The sequence below is a fragment of the Rhinopithecus bieti genome, unplaced genomic scaffold (genome assembly GCF_001698545.2).
Source record: "Rhinopithecus bieti isolate Rb0 unplaced genomic scaffold, ASM169854v2 scaffold_28081, whole genome shotgun sequence".
NCBI classification, from domain to species: domain Eukaryota; kingdom Metazoa; phylum Chordata; class Mammalia; order Primates; family Cercopithecidae; genus Rhinopithecus; species Rhinopithecus bieti.
This window is the reverse complement of record NW_016812241.1, coordinates 72524-87648: the sequence shown is the minus strand read 5'-3', so window position 1 is coordinate 87648 and position 15125 is coordinate 72524. Positions and strand designations below refer to the sequence as shown.

Sequence of the window (15125 nt, the reverse complement as noted above, 5' to 3'; positions counted from 1 at the left end):
TTTTTTTTTTTTTTTTTTTTTTTTTTTTGAGACGGAGTCTGACCCTGTCGCCCAGGCTGGAGTGCGGTGGCCGGATCTCAGCTCACTGCAAGCTCCGCCTCCCAGGTTTACGCCATTCTCCTGCCTCCGCCTCCCAAGTAGCTGGGACTACAGGCGCCCGCCTCATCGCCCGGCTAGTTTTTTGTATTCTTTAGTAGAGACGGGGTTTCACCGTATTAGCCAGGATGGTCTCGATCTTCTGACCTTTTGATCCGCCCGTCTTGGCCTCCCAAAGTGCTGGGATTACAGGCTTGAGCCACCGCACCCGGCCAAACCAATTCTAATAGTCATAATCACTACAGCCTCAATCACTCCCCAAATGATTTCAGAACTAAAAACAAATTATTTTAACTTAGGAAATACTAACATTGAAAACGAAAATTAAAATTTTAAGAGTTCACATAATTTATATTTAAAAGAAACTATTAATCAAGATAGAGTATGCCTTATGTGTTCCTGTAAATATCCAAAATATTTAAATCCTCAAAATACTTTGTTTTAGCTAAGTGAAGCCCATTCCTAACAATGAACCCAAATTCCCTAGGATGTACCGTGTGAAAATATGAACTAACTTACTCTTGCTCCATTGCACTAAAGACTATGGACTGTGCCAAAATGAAACAGTTGGGATCCACCTGTCCATCTTCTCCACAAATCTTTGCTGTAAAAGAAGTCATAAATAATTAAATTGCCACTAAATTCAAACTATACACACTTGTGAATCAACTTGGGAGTTAACAGCATAGGCATGTAAATTAAGAGGTTTTAAACAGAACTAAAAGAAAATACAGGTAACACTTGACCTTGAAGTAGAAAGTCTTTTGAAGTACATATGCAAAAGCAGAAATCAAAAGATTTAACAACATAAAATTATTTCCTAGACATTGAAACACTCCAAAAACAAAATACAAAGGCAAACAAACAGAAAAAAGATTTGTAGCATGCATGACAGTTAAACGATTACTATCATTAACATACCAAGAGCTCTTATAAACTACTAAGAAATGTCCCAAAAGAAAAATGAGCAAAGGACATGACAACCCACAAAGAAACAAAATGACCAACGTGAAAAGATACACATACTCACTAGTAATCAGATCAGAATAAGGAGGCACCGCACCTTTTGCCTAGTAAACTGGTACAACATTGTTTTTAATAATATGCATACTTGAGCAAGGGCACAGGAAAACTGACACTAGTGTTAGTGGGGATATAAACACCTTTTTCTGAAGGCAATTTGGCAGTTTCTAGCATAGCTTTAAAAACGAACATACCCTTTCAATGAGCAATTCTATTTCTAGGATTGTAGCTTAAAAAATTATGTATTTGTTTGGGAGGCCGAGACGGGTGGATCATGAGGTCAGGAGATCGAGACCATCCTGGCTAACCCGGTGAAACCCCGTCTCTACTAAAAAATACAAAAAACTAGCCGGGCGAGGTGGCGGGCCCCTGTAGTCCCAGCTACTTGGGAGGCTGAGGCAGGAGAATGGCGTAAACCCGGGAGGCGGAGCTTGCAGTGAGCTGAGATCCGGCCACTGCACTCCAGCCTGGGCGACAGAGCGAAACTCCGTCTCAAAAAAAAAAAAAAAAAAAAATTATGTATTTGTGAAGTCATCTGTAAAAAAGTTTATCAAAATGTTATTGGTAGAAATTTTAAAACATGAAATGTGCTAAAATAAGGAACTGCCTAAATAAACTGCAGCAAAACAATAAGCTGTTTAGCTAACTGTTAAAATGGCTGGAAAACCATATAACATGATGCCTAGTCTCACTTTGTGTTCATGACTTTAGTGGGATCTTCATGAAACCCAGGGATCATACTGGTGTCGTGGTCTGTTTACATTCACTTTCCTAGACAATACAAATCTGTGATATTGTGAAATATGTTATTTACTCTTTGCCCAGTTTTGTTTTCCCCCCCTTTTCTTCTGAGACAAGCTGGAGTCAGTGGTACGATCATGGCTCACTGCTGCCTTGAACTCCCGGGCTCAGTGATCCTCAGCCTTCTGAGTAGCTGGGACTGCAGACAAGAGCTACCACACCTGGCCAATTTTTAAGTATTTTGTAAGGGGGTCTCACTATGTTGACCAGGCTGGTTTTGATCTCATGGCCTCAAACGATCCCCCTGCCTCAGCCTCCCAAAGTGCTGGGATTACAGGCCTGAGCCATTGCAACTGGCTTTTTAGCTAGTTTCTTAGCATACAGCTCCTAAAATTCATGAAATCTCTGGATTCTTTTGAATGCTAATGAGATGACTAATGGCAGATGGCCTCTAAAGAGCTTTAGGATGAGGGCTAATCACCAGAAAGACCAAGGCAGAATTACAGGGTTGGGACTTTCAGCCTTACCCACCAACCTCCCAGAAAGAGGGGACTGAAGGTTGAGCTGATCACCAATAGCCAATGATCAATCATGCCTATATAATGAAGTCTCCACAAAAAAACCAAAAGGACAGAATGGGGAGGGGGGCTTCTGAATAGCTAAATCTGTAGAGGTTCTTGGAGGATGGTATGGAGAGGGCATGGAAGCTGTGCCCCCTCTCCCATACCTTACCCATGCATCTCTTTCATCTGCCTGTTCAATCTGTATCCTTTGTAATATCCTTTATAATAAATGGGTAAATATAAGTAAAGCATTTCCCTGAGTTCTGAGAGCTGCTCTAGCAAATTTATTGAACCCAAGGAGGGGACTGTGGGAACTCCAATTTATAGAAGGCCGGTCAGAAACACAGGCCACAACTTGGGCTTCAGAATGGCATCTGAAGTGGGGGCAGTCTTGTGGGACAGAGTCCTCAATCTGTGGGATTTGATACTATCTCTGGGAAGACCGTGTGAGAACTGAACTGACTTAGAGGACACCCAGTTGGAGGGGTCACTGGAGAATCATCTGCAGAATTGGTAGTTGACAGGGAAAACCCCCACACAACTAGGGTCATGGAAAGGTTCTGTTTTGTGAGAGTTCAGGAGAAACTGAGTTTTTTTTGTTTTTTATTTTCTACAGTACATCTCCTTTCTCAAATATTCAACACCTCTTCTCCTGTTCTCTTTGCTGAGAACTCTGCTTCCTGCTTCAGTGAGAATATAGAAGCAATCAGAAAATTATTTCCATCGTCCCTCACATCTTTCAACTCACCTCCATCTCTACCCATGTACTGCATTCTTTCCTGTGACTCCAGATAAACTGTCCTTGCTCCCATCTAAGCAATATTTTATGTGAGCACTAGAATTCATCCCTTTTGCCTCCAGACTTCTTCCCTGTAACAACTGTCCCCTCTCCTACATCAGCTTCTCCTTCACTACTGCCTCATTCCTATCAGCTGTGTGGACTGCATGTTATACATGTATACCTGTTCATATGCTGTAACACACCTTATATGCTTATAATACATTTCACCTTAAAAACAAAATTAAAAACCATTGCCCTCCCCCCCTTTTTATTTTGAGACAGGGTCTGGCTGTGTCACCCAGGCTGAAGTGCAGTGGCATGATCTTGGCTCACTGCAGCCGTGACCTACTGGGGCTCAAGTGATCCTGCCACCTCAGCCTTCCTAATAGCTGAGACTAAAGTATGCACCACTATGCCTGAAAAATTTTTGTAGTATTATTATTTTTTTGGTAGGAATGGGGTTTCACTATGTTGCCCAGGCTAGTCTCAAACTCCTGGGCTCAAGTGATCCACCTCCCTGGCCTGCCAAAGTGCTGAAATTACAGGTGTGCACCACTGCCCCCAGGCTACCTTGACTAACATCACCTTCTAGCTCATCTTTAGAGCAACATGCCACATAAGAGTTGTCAATACTCGCTGGTTCCACTCCTCTATTCTCTCTTAAGACTCCTCCAATTAAGTTTCGTCTAAAATGGCCCACTGTAATTAAGATAACTAGTGTATGATGGGTTGTCAAATCCATTCAATTCCAGTATTCGTCTTACTTACCTCAGCTTCATTTCCTCCCAGAAACATTTTTCTTACTTGACTTCCTAAAGAAAACTACTTCTTGATACACCATTGTCATAAGAGGGCCTAAGTGTCTTTTGCTAGTTCTTCCCCATCTGCCAGAATGTCAGGGCTCAGTCCTTAGACCTCATCTTCCCTCATTACACTTACTCCTATGGTAATGTTATCTAGTCTTGCAGCTCTAAATCCATCTATATGCTAATGACTTCCAAACACGTGTCTCCAACCCGGACCTCTGCCATAAAATCCTCCTGGCTAACACGGTGAAACCCCGTCTCTACTAAAAATACAAAAAAATTAGCTGGGCGAGGTGGCGGGCCAACCCTGTAGTCCCCAGCTACTCCGGAGGCCCTGAGGCCAAGGAAATGGCGTGAACCCGGACGCGGAGCTTTGCCAGTGAGCTGAGATCCGGCCACTGCACTCCAGCCCCTGGGAGCAGAGCCGAGACTCTGTCTCCAAAAAAAAAAAAAAAAAAAAAAAAAAAAAAAAAAAAAAAAATCCTAATGTAGGTTGTCATTACCTACCTTGACATTCACCCATATTGGAATGTCTAAAACCCAAACTCCCTGATTTTCCTCATAACCATTAACTCCCAGTCTTTTCATCCTATAAATGACAACCCCTACAATTCCCCAGGTATTCCAGTTTCTTTAAAAAATGGAGAATGCCAGTCGGGTGGGGTGGCTCATGCCCCTGTAACCTCAGCACTTGGAGGCCCCAAGGGGTGGATTACGAGGTCAGGAGATGGAAGACATTCTATGCTCAATCTCTATATCTCCCGTTTTTTACTTAAAATACAAAAAAAAAAAAAAAATTAGCTGGGCCGTGGTGGCAAGCGCCTGTAGTCCCAGCTACTTGGGAGGCTGAGGCAGGGAAATCGCTTAAACAAACAAAAAAAATGCAGTCATGCTTTATTCCTTTTTTTCCCTCTCATACTACTCACTTCCAAACCATCAGCAAATTCTGTCAGCTGTACCTTCAAAGTTTTTAAAAATTCTACCACTTTAAAGATTTGTGGAAGATGAAGGAGGTAGTGGAAGTATAGCTCCTGGATCACTCTAAATTCTCACATAAAAACAGTAATTAGAGAGCAATGCCAAAAACCCAAGGATAACATTTAAAACAAGACTATGCAAGTTGGATACACAGTAAGTGCTGAAGTGAAGGCTCCTTTGAACAAAACTCACTTGAAGGACAGCTATATTCAAATAGTACAACTGCAAGAGGAGACAAATAATTTGGACAGGATTAAGAATGAGGCTCAAGGAGGAAAAATGACTTGCCCAAAGCCATACAGGTAATTAACATCCTAAAATATATAATGATAGACACTGGGATAGAGGTTTTCTCAAATCCCTTGATCACAAAATGTTATCAACTTGATCCTTAAGAAGACTTTTCCTGGCCGGGCGCGGTGGCTCAAGCCTGTAATCCCAGCACTTTGGGAGGCCAAGACGGGCGGATCATGAGGTCAGGAGATCGAGACCATCCTGGCTAATACGGTGAAACCCCGTCTCTACTAAAAAATACAAAAAACTAGCCGGGCGATGAGGCGGGCGCCTGTAGTCCCAGCTACTCGGGAGGCTGAGACAGGAGAATGGTGTGAACCCGGGAGGCGGAGCTTGCAGTGAGCTGAGAGCCGGCCACTGCACTCCAGCCTGGGCGGCAGAGCAAGACTCCGTCTCAAAAAAAAAAAAAAAAAAAAAAAAAAGAAGACTTTTCCTTCATGGGATTACATCATCATTAATTTGATCAAGCTTAAGTAAAAGAGAGTTGCAGTGTGGTTTCTTTTTTAAGTGTTTTATTTGACTTGAAACTCCTTCCTTTTCATCCTCACACCAGTGAGGCTACTAACTGGTACAGACTCCCCTCAAAAAAATCACTAGCCAACCAATTCTTCAAACAGGCAAACTCTAATCAGTCAGAACATCCCTGTTGTATTACTAGGAAAAGCTAGTCTAGCGACAATGGTAGCCGCAAATTCTCACATAAAAACAGAGCAACAACACAGAAAACCTCAAATCTCATGACAACATCTGTCAGCAAAACTCAGTGAAACAGTACCCCTTAAATACAAGCAGATAGGGATAAGCCACCAACAGCCACCAGGCCTATGTTATAGCTGTTATAGGTATCTGTCTGGGAGAAAGAAAAGGAAAATGGAGGCAACATGAGATGGACCCCAGAACAGCTAACTGGAAGGTACAGTGGGCCAATTTAAGAAACACAGCTGAGACTAACAGGGGTCTTGCTGTCTCCAGTAGTGAGTGAGTGTAAAGTACCCACAGTAAGATTAAAGAACCCCCACATTGGGACAAATCTGCTAGAAGTGCAAGAACAAGTTTTATTACATAAATCACAAATACTAACTTTTTTGAAAAATAAAAATACATAATATTAGGACTTACGAGAATGTAATGTTTACTGAATGAATAAATAAACCTCTTTTATCTGTGAATATATGTTCACCAAAGGTCTTCCTGATAAAACACAGTAAAAGCTTTCAAACTATTTTGCTATAACCTATACAGAAATATATTTGCTGAACCAGCACATACATATATGTATATATAATGAAAATATTTTTCTGAAATGATGTTTGTCCTTACTACTCTGAGATACTTTGATTTTTTTATTCTAGTGTGTATATACATATATACACACACTAACATATATATACACTAACATATCTATATACACTAACATACATATACATATATATATTGGCAGGGGGTGAAGGCATAGGAGAAGGTCGGTCCCAACCTACAGTATGAAAAACACTGCCACAGCACAGCAGTTAAGGTATGTGAGGGTCTAGTTTCAAATCCTGACTCCGCCATGTCTGAGCTGTTACCTTGGACAAAGTACTTAACTTCTCTGTGCTTCAGTTTCTTCATCTATAAAATAACTGTATTTATCCCACAAAGTTCTTTAGAAGTTAAAGAGTTTATCCACAGAAAGTGCTTGGAATATTGTCTGAGACACAGTGAGTGTTCAATAAATGTGTACTATTTATTGTTCTTGCTGTCATTGTTATTTAGGTCAAAGTCTAAGAATTTGGGTCCAACATATAAGAAAAACTTTTTTTTTTTTTAAAGTTAGCAAATTGCCTTTATTCAGAAGAATAAAGTTACTTGAAACTGGGACTGGACATGAGGCTGCCCTCCTCCTTGCACCTCCAGCTGTGCCAAATGACATAGAAATGACATTGTGCGTGGCACAATCAACTGGCAAAAAATGGCGAGTCATGGGCCATGTGATGGCTCTGGCTAATGCAGGTAGACGGGAGGTCAGGCCCACTGAGGAGTGGGATGAAGCCCTGAGACAGAGAGGCCACCACTGAGACAACTGTCTGGCCATCCAGTTGTCCGCTGGTCTTTAGACGCTTGGGCTGCAGCCCTGATGTCTGGAGACTTTGGCACTGGCCTTTAGCCTCACTGGACTTCCAACCCCGGAAGTTTCTGTCCCGCCCACTTTGTGCACGGGTGCGGGGCTGCCAGTCAGTCCGTCTGGTGGTCTGTGCCAGTGTGCGTAGCCGCCCGCCGGCCCGGCTGCTCAGCAGCGGCCAGGCCAGAGCACCCGCTACATTGCAGCCCTCCCGGCCCAGGCAAAAACCCTGGCGCCAACTGCAGCTGAGAAACTTTTAAAGTGAGCTATAATCTGACATAAAAAATACTCAGAAAACAAATTAGGAAGGGAACTGCTAAATTCCATGTTAAGAAAAAATTAGTCAGTAACCAAAATTGTCAGTTCTGTGCATTTTTTGTTTTGTTTTTTTTTTCTTGCCACAGTTTCAAGCATTGCTTACCTATGATGTCATTTCTCATTGCTTCTGTAATTGGTATTGGTTTAGCAGCATCTGGAGATATATATTTGGTAAAAGTATTCACTGCATCTTGTTCTATACCTGCAAGGGGAGAAGAGAACTTCAAAAATCAAAAAGCCACTTAGACTCCAGTAATGAATTTTTTTTTTTTTTTGAGACGGAGTCTTGCTCTGTCACCCAGGCTGGAGTGCAGTGGCGCGATCTCGACTCACTATAAGCGCCGCCTCCCGGGTTCACGCCATTCTCCCGCCTCAGCCTCCTGAGTAGCTGGGACTACAGGCGCCCGCCACTAGGCCCAGCTAATTTTTTGTACCTTTTAGTAGAGATGGGGTTTCACCGTATTAGCCAGGATGGTCTCGATCTCCTGACCTCGTGATTCCCCGCCTCAGTCTCCCAAAGTGCTGGGATTACAGGCATGAGCCACCGCGCCTGGCCTCCAGTAATGAATTATGTTCATGAATAGCAGGGCTTAGATCACTGTGAGTTCCTATTGCAAAATGAACTTCCATCACGGAGGTGCTTTTTCATTGTTTGGTTTGTGGAAGAGGAGAGTTATATGGGGATGTTCAAAGCTATGGAAAATGCATATGATGAAAAAACTATGCATGAATTTCAAAGTACTTTTACACCAAAATAAACTCATATTAACCTGTTATATCTGAACAGGATCTACTTTGAGGCACTAAGAAGGAGAAAACACCAGTTTGAAGACAGCCCCTATTGGAGCAACATGAATTCTGCTAAAATGGAAGAATAAACATCAAATTTACAGTGAAATTTGGGTGGATGAATGATAAAATTATTGATGCTTTACCAAAAGTTTATGGGGACAAGGCCTCAAAGGAATCAGCGGTTTAAGAGGGATAAGGTACATGAAGTCGGCAGCAGCAGACTATCCACATCAATTTACGAGTAAAAAAAAATTGATCTTGGGGCCGGGCGCGGTGGCTCAAGCCTGTAATCCCAGTACTTTGGGAGGCCGAGACGGGCGGATCACGAGGTCAGGAGATCGAGACCATCCTGGCTAATACGGTGAAACCCTGTCTCTACTTAAAATACAAAACACTAGCCAGGCGACGAGGCGGGCGCCTGTAGTCCCAGCTACTCGGGAGGCTGAGGCAGGAGAATGGCGTAAACCCGGGAGGCGGAGCTTGCAGTGAGCTGAGATCCGTCCACTGCACTCCAGCCTGGGTGGCAGAGCCAGACTCCGTCTCAAACAAAACAAAACAAAACAAAAATTGATCTTGTTTGTGTCCTATTTGAAGAGGATCAACAATTATCAGCAGAAACAGACAACACCACAGATACCTCAATATTCCTGCCTCTGTCTCCTGAGTAGCTGGGACGACACACACTTGCTAATTTTTGTATTTTTTGTAGAGATGAGGTTCCATCACATTGGCCAGGTTGGCTTCAAACTCCGAGCCACAAGTGATCTGCCCACCTCGGCCTCCCAAAGGGAAGGGATTTCAGGAGTGAGCCCCCACGCCCGGCCACAAATATTTATTGTATGGCTATTATGAGCAAATTACTAAGCAAAAAATGTGTGCCCAAAAGCTTTAAAATCAGAATCTGGTTGGTTGTAAATGCTTGCTTTCCCATTAATCAAAAACACCTGACAATCCCAGATAAATGCAGCAAGAATTTGCCTAGATATTAATGCATATTTATTTTCTGGGGATTAAAACCATTGGAAGAAGTATTAATACTCTTTTTATTTATTTATTTATTTTTTTTTTGAGATGGAGTCTCACTCTGTCACCCGAGCTGGAGTGCAGTGGCCGGATCTCAGCTCACTGCAAGCTCCGCCTCCCGGGTTTACGCCATTCTCCTGCCTCAGCCTCCTGAGTAGCTGGGACTACAGGGGCCCGCCACCTCGCCCGGCTAGTTTTTTGTATTTTTTAGTAGAGACGGGGTTTCACCGTGTTAGCCAGGATGGTCTCGATCTCCTGACCTCGTGATCCGCCCGTCTCGGCCTCCCAAAGTGCTGGGATTACAGGCTTGAGCCACCGCGCCCGGCCTTTAATACTCTTAAATAACACATTAACTATATTTCAGAAACAAAACTAGGTCACACCCTTCTTTCGGATATAGAAAGTTTTCATTTGTTTAAGAACAAAAGAACATTAAAACATTTTAAAACATTCTAATAAATAATAAAATACGTTTTAAAAATTAACTCAATAAATACTAGACTAAAATAAATGCTTTGGGTCTACTTCCTACAATACTTTTTTTTTTTTTGAGACGGAGTCTTACTCTGTTGCCCAGGCTGGAGTGCAGTGGCACAATCTCGACTCACTGCCAGCTCTGCCTCCTAGGTTCACGCCATTCTCCTGCCTCAGCCTCCCGAGTAGCTGGGATTACAGGTGCCCGCCACCACACCAGGCTAATTTTTTTGTATTTTTAGTAGAGACGGGGTTTCACCATGTTAGCCAAGATGGCCTCGATCTCCTGACCTCGTGATCCGCCCACCTCGGCCTCCCAAAGTGCTGGGATTACAGGCATGAGCCACTGTGCCCGGCCCAATTCCTACAATACCCTTTAAAGAACTGTTTTAAAAAAAAAAAAAAGTGCCTTTTAGGAAACTGTGAGGTCAGATAAACTAGAATGATCTATTTGAATGGATCTATGTTATTTTTTGAGACGGAATCTCGCTCTGTCACCCAGGCTGAAGTACAGCGGCGCGATCCCAACTCACCGCAACCTCGTCTCCCAGGTTCAAGCAATTCTCCTGCCTTAGCCTCCGAAGTACCTGGAATTACAGGCATGCACCACAATGACTGGCTAATTTTTTTGTATTTTTAGTAGAGAACAGGTTTCGCCATTTTGGCCAGGCTGGTCTGGAACTCTTGACCTCAAGTGATCTGCTTGCCTCGGCCTCCCAAAGTGCTGGGGATTACAGGCATGAGCCACTGTGCCCGGCCCAAAATGGATATATTTTAGATCACCGATTTGTCAAGCCATAGTATGACAGTTTCAGGGCACATGAAGTAACAGTTTGAAGTACAAATCTGTTAGAACAATTAAAGTATTGAAGGTAAGAAATTCTTTAGACTATAAATTCATGCAATGGACAAAAATTTTGCTGAACGCTCAGCTTGTGATTATTCCATTTATTACTGTACCGCTGGTGTCTTGGCATATAAAAAAAGTGCTTAATAAACATTTGCTAAAAGAATGAACTTACCAGAAAGACTTGTTGAAAGAATGAATTTACTACATATATTACCACATGTTTTCCTATTATCTTAAATTGTTAGCAATATCTTTACGAAAAATTTTGAGGTCAGGAATTCTCCTTAGGCAGAGGGAAGATGTCTGAAGATAAAGACAGCTTAAAGCAGAGAAGATAAGCAATGGCAGTGGGGCTCCACCTCAAGACACGATGGGCAGGCCTATTCCTAAAAGACCATCAGGCAGTCAGGTAAGGGGCTATGAAGAGTATGTGTTCTAGGCAAAATGCAAAATTAATAAATTTATCAAAGTCAGTACAGAAGAAATTATTTTGTTAACTTCCACCTCTCTGCATAAAGCAAGACCCTAAAATTAAGCTTAGTATCTATTCAAATACCAAGTACAAAGCATCACTGTATCCTAAAGAATTTAGTCAAAAGAAATTTATACACTGCTTTTGAGTTCTTTGTATTGATTTTCAGTTACAAAAGTAGTAAGCCATTACAAATCTGTTCATTGATAAAAGGAGTAACAAGGACATATTCAAGAAATTCTAGGTCACCCAAGAGTAGTGATATATGCAAATATGAAAAGGTTTATTCAAGAAAGAGATTATCCATTCTTTATGAAAAACGGGAGCTAGAACTACCAGGAGAAGAGAGAGTAAGAATTTCTAGGCTCCAGACAAATTTTATATACAAATATAAGAGATGTTACTATAAAGCTATCTTCTGGAGTTCAAGAGGTTTTAATACAACGAAAGTATTAATAATTGGCTGGGCGCGGTGGCTCACACCTGTAATCCCAGCACTTTGGGAGGCAAAGACGGGTGGATCACGAGGTCAGGAGATCGAGACCATCCTGGCTAACACCGTGAAACCCCATCTCTACTAAAAAAAATTAGCCGGGCGTGGTGGCAGGAGCCTGCAGTCCCAGCTACTTGGGAGGCTGAGGTAGGAGAATGGCATGAACCAGGGAGGCAGAGCTTGCAGTTAGCCAAGATGCCGTCACTGTACTCCAGCCTGGGCGACAGAGCGAGACTCCGTTTCGAAAAAAAAAGTTAAGTATTAATAATTATGGGCCGGGCGCGGTGGCTCAAGCCTGTAATCCCAGCACTTTGGGAGGCCGAGACGGGTGGATCGCGAGGTCAGGAGATCGAGACCATCCTGGCTAACACGGCGAAACCCCGTCTCTACTAAAAAATACAAAAAACTAGCCGGGCGAGTTGGCGGGTGCCTGTAGTCCCAGCTACTTGGGAGGCTGAGGCAGGAGAATGGCGTAAACCCGGGAGGCGGAGCTTGCAGTGAGCTGAGATCCGGCCACTGCACTCCAGCCTGGGCGACAGAGCGAGACTCCGTCTCAAAAAAAAAAAAAAAAAAATAATTATGACAGAAACTACCACAGGCGGTGTTAAAGTGTTATCTTCCTAATGTGCTTGCTAAAGGGAAAACAGCAAATTAATATAGAGAATATCATCCTTTGATTTGATTTGAAATCCTAGTAAGTAGGTCAAGACGAAATAAGCACACTCTACTGTCTCTCCCATGGAATGCAACTAACAACAATGGACAAATGTATCCAAGGACTTGGAATCAGGTGGACTGAGAAAAGCAACCAGAACTCGCAGTACATCCATACTCCTGACAAGTTTGTCCAGCACCTCCTGGCCTGGACTCAAAAGCTGTAACTGCACACTAGATGCACAAAGAAGAAGTTCCGAGAGAGGCCCTGTTTCTGGTCTGAGGAACAGGAAAGAGCGTTCTCACGGATTAAAGAGAGTGGAGGAAATCCCCTGGGTTGTTGTGTTTTGTTCCTTTCTCCTTTGACTCCCAGGCAGTATCAGAGCAGCCATAGCAGCAATGACAGCAGCTCCAAGAATCCTACTTTCTGACAAGAGAAACTGCAGTCCCAAGAGGAAGAAGAGAAGTCTTGGCCACAGAGGGTGACATAACTACAGGAAGTGTGCTGAAGTATAGGGAATCTAAAGCCCTGACTTTCTAGCCAGACAACAGGAAAGGGATAAAGCGAGGTTGTCAGGAGGCAGAAAGTGTCAGGGATATTACAGAAAAGAAGGAGCCCATGAAAACGTATAGTTGTATGTGTACTCCTGGGGCCACTCGTGAGCTGGATGTGCATGGCCCTGCTTCTAACAGTATACAAAGGCTTTAGGACCTGCCCATTGGCCAGGTCCCGGACTGGACACAAAAAGGCATATAAGCAGATAAGATACAAAACTGAAGTGATGATGGAAACAGAGCCTACAGAATGCTGGTTGGAATTTGTGGCCTGAACCTAAATAAGTCAACTGCTTGTTAAAGCAAAAACTTCAGTATTTTCCACAGGATTTAAACGAGATTCAGAATCATGTAACATAAGTCAAACTGTCCAAGATACAATCCAAAATTAATTGTCATACAAAGAACCAGAAAATCCCATTATCTCATAAGAGAAAAGACAATCAAGAGCACACATATGGTGGGATTATAAAACAAATTTTAAGTAGCTACTAAAACCATGCTCCAAGAAATAAAGTCACTCTTGAAACAAATTTAAGAGTTTCAGGAGGAAAGTAAAAGACATACACAAAAAAAGAAATTTTAGAACTAAAAAACATAATAAACAAAATTTAAAATTCACTACAAAGACTCAATAACAGAATGGAAATGACAGGGGAAAGAACTAGTGACTATGAAGACAGATGAATAGAAATTTTCAAAGTTGAACAACAAGAAAAAAGAATTTAAAGAAGTAAATAAGGCCAAAGGAACCTGCCAAACAATAACAAAACTAACATTTGGGTTACTAAAATCCTAGAAGGAAAAGAGAAAAAGTGCAATGTCAAAAAAAAAAAAAAATTTAAAGACTTAGCTGGGCGCGGTGGATCACGCCTATAATCCCAGCACTTTGGGAGGCTGAGGAGGGCGGACCACAAGGTCAAGAGATCGAGACCAGACTGGCCAACATAGTGAAACTCCATCTCTACTAAAAATACAAAAATTAGCTGGGCATGGTGGTGTCACCTATAATCCCAGCAAGTCAGGAGGCTGAGGCAGAACTGCTTGAACTCAGGGGGTGGAGGTTGTAGTGAGCCAAGATCACGCCACTGCACTCCAGCCTGGTAGCAGAACGAGAGACTCCGTCTCAAAAAAAAAAAAAGGTATTATTAAATATTTTATTATATTTCTTTTCTCTCTCTTTTTTAACCTCATCCCTAGCTCTATTTTTATGGTGGTGAAGTTTTCTACATTCCACCTGAAGTTATAAAATAGTAAATGTGAGTACACCGTGAAAATATGTATATTGTAATTCCTAGAGAAGCCACTAAAAAGCCTACATAAAGATACAATCAATAACTCAACATATAAATTCTGGAAAAAGGCAGGGCATGGTGGCTCATGCCTGTAATCCCAGCACTTTGGGAGGCCGAGGCAGGTGGATCACCTGAGATCAAGAGTTCAAGACCAGCCTGGCCAGTATGGTGAAACCCTGTCTCTACTAAAAATACAAAAAAATTAGCTGGGTGTAGTGGCACATGCCTGTAGTCCCAGTTACTTGGGAGCTGTGGCAGGAGAATCACTCAGAAAGATAAATAAGTAAAATAAATAAATTTAAGGAAAACTTCAAATAATCCAAAAGAAAGCAAAAAAGGGGAAATCAAGGAGGGGGAAACAGAGAAAATAAACATAAAACATATACTAAACTGGTAATCTAAATCCAAAGACATTAATATTATTATGGATAATATAATTAAATTATATTAATACCAATAATTATATTCACACATTATAAATACTCCCAGTGCAACAGTTACATTTAATGTAAATAATTATACTAAAATGTATATTAAAATAATTAAATTTACTCACAAAACCCCCATATTGTGAGAAAAGATTAAAAATAACATGACAGGCCGGGCGCGGTGGCTCAAGCCTGTAATCCCAGCACTTTAGGAGGCCGAGACGGGCGGATCACGAGGTCAGGAGATCGAGACCATCCTGGCTAACACGGTGAAACCCCGTCTCTACTAAAAATACAAAAAAACTAGCCGGGCGTGGTGGCGGGCGCCTGTAGTCCCAGCTACTCCGGAGGCTGAGGCAGGAGAATGGCGTAAACCCGGGAGGCGGAGCTT

At 42.3% G+C, this 15125-nt stretch overlaps 1 protein-coding gene across 4 annotated transcripts in view; it reads right to left on the bottom strand.

The window, feature by feature from the left end:
• The window catches only part of AKAP10 (A-kinase anchoring protein 10), a 79785-nt gene that overhangs the window by 35403 nt on the left and 29257 nt on the right, over window positions 1-15125 (bottom strand). For all 4 annotated transcript variants that reach the window (XM_017895771.1, XM_017895768.1, XM_017895770.1 and 1 more), the window contains exons 5-6: window positions 7802-7900; window positions 616-700 (exon numbers count right to left, since the gene is read on the bottom strand). In XM_017895771.1, the coding sequence (XP_017751260.1) occupies window positions 616-700; window positions 7802-7900 (184 nt within the window). The remainder of the gene's footprint in view (window positions 1-615; window positions 701-7801; window positions 7901-15125) is intronic.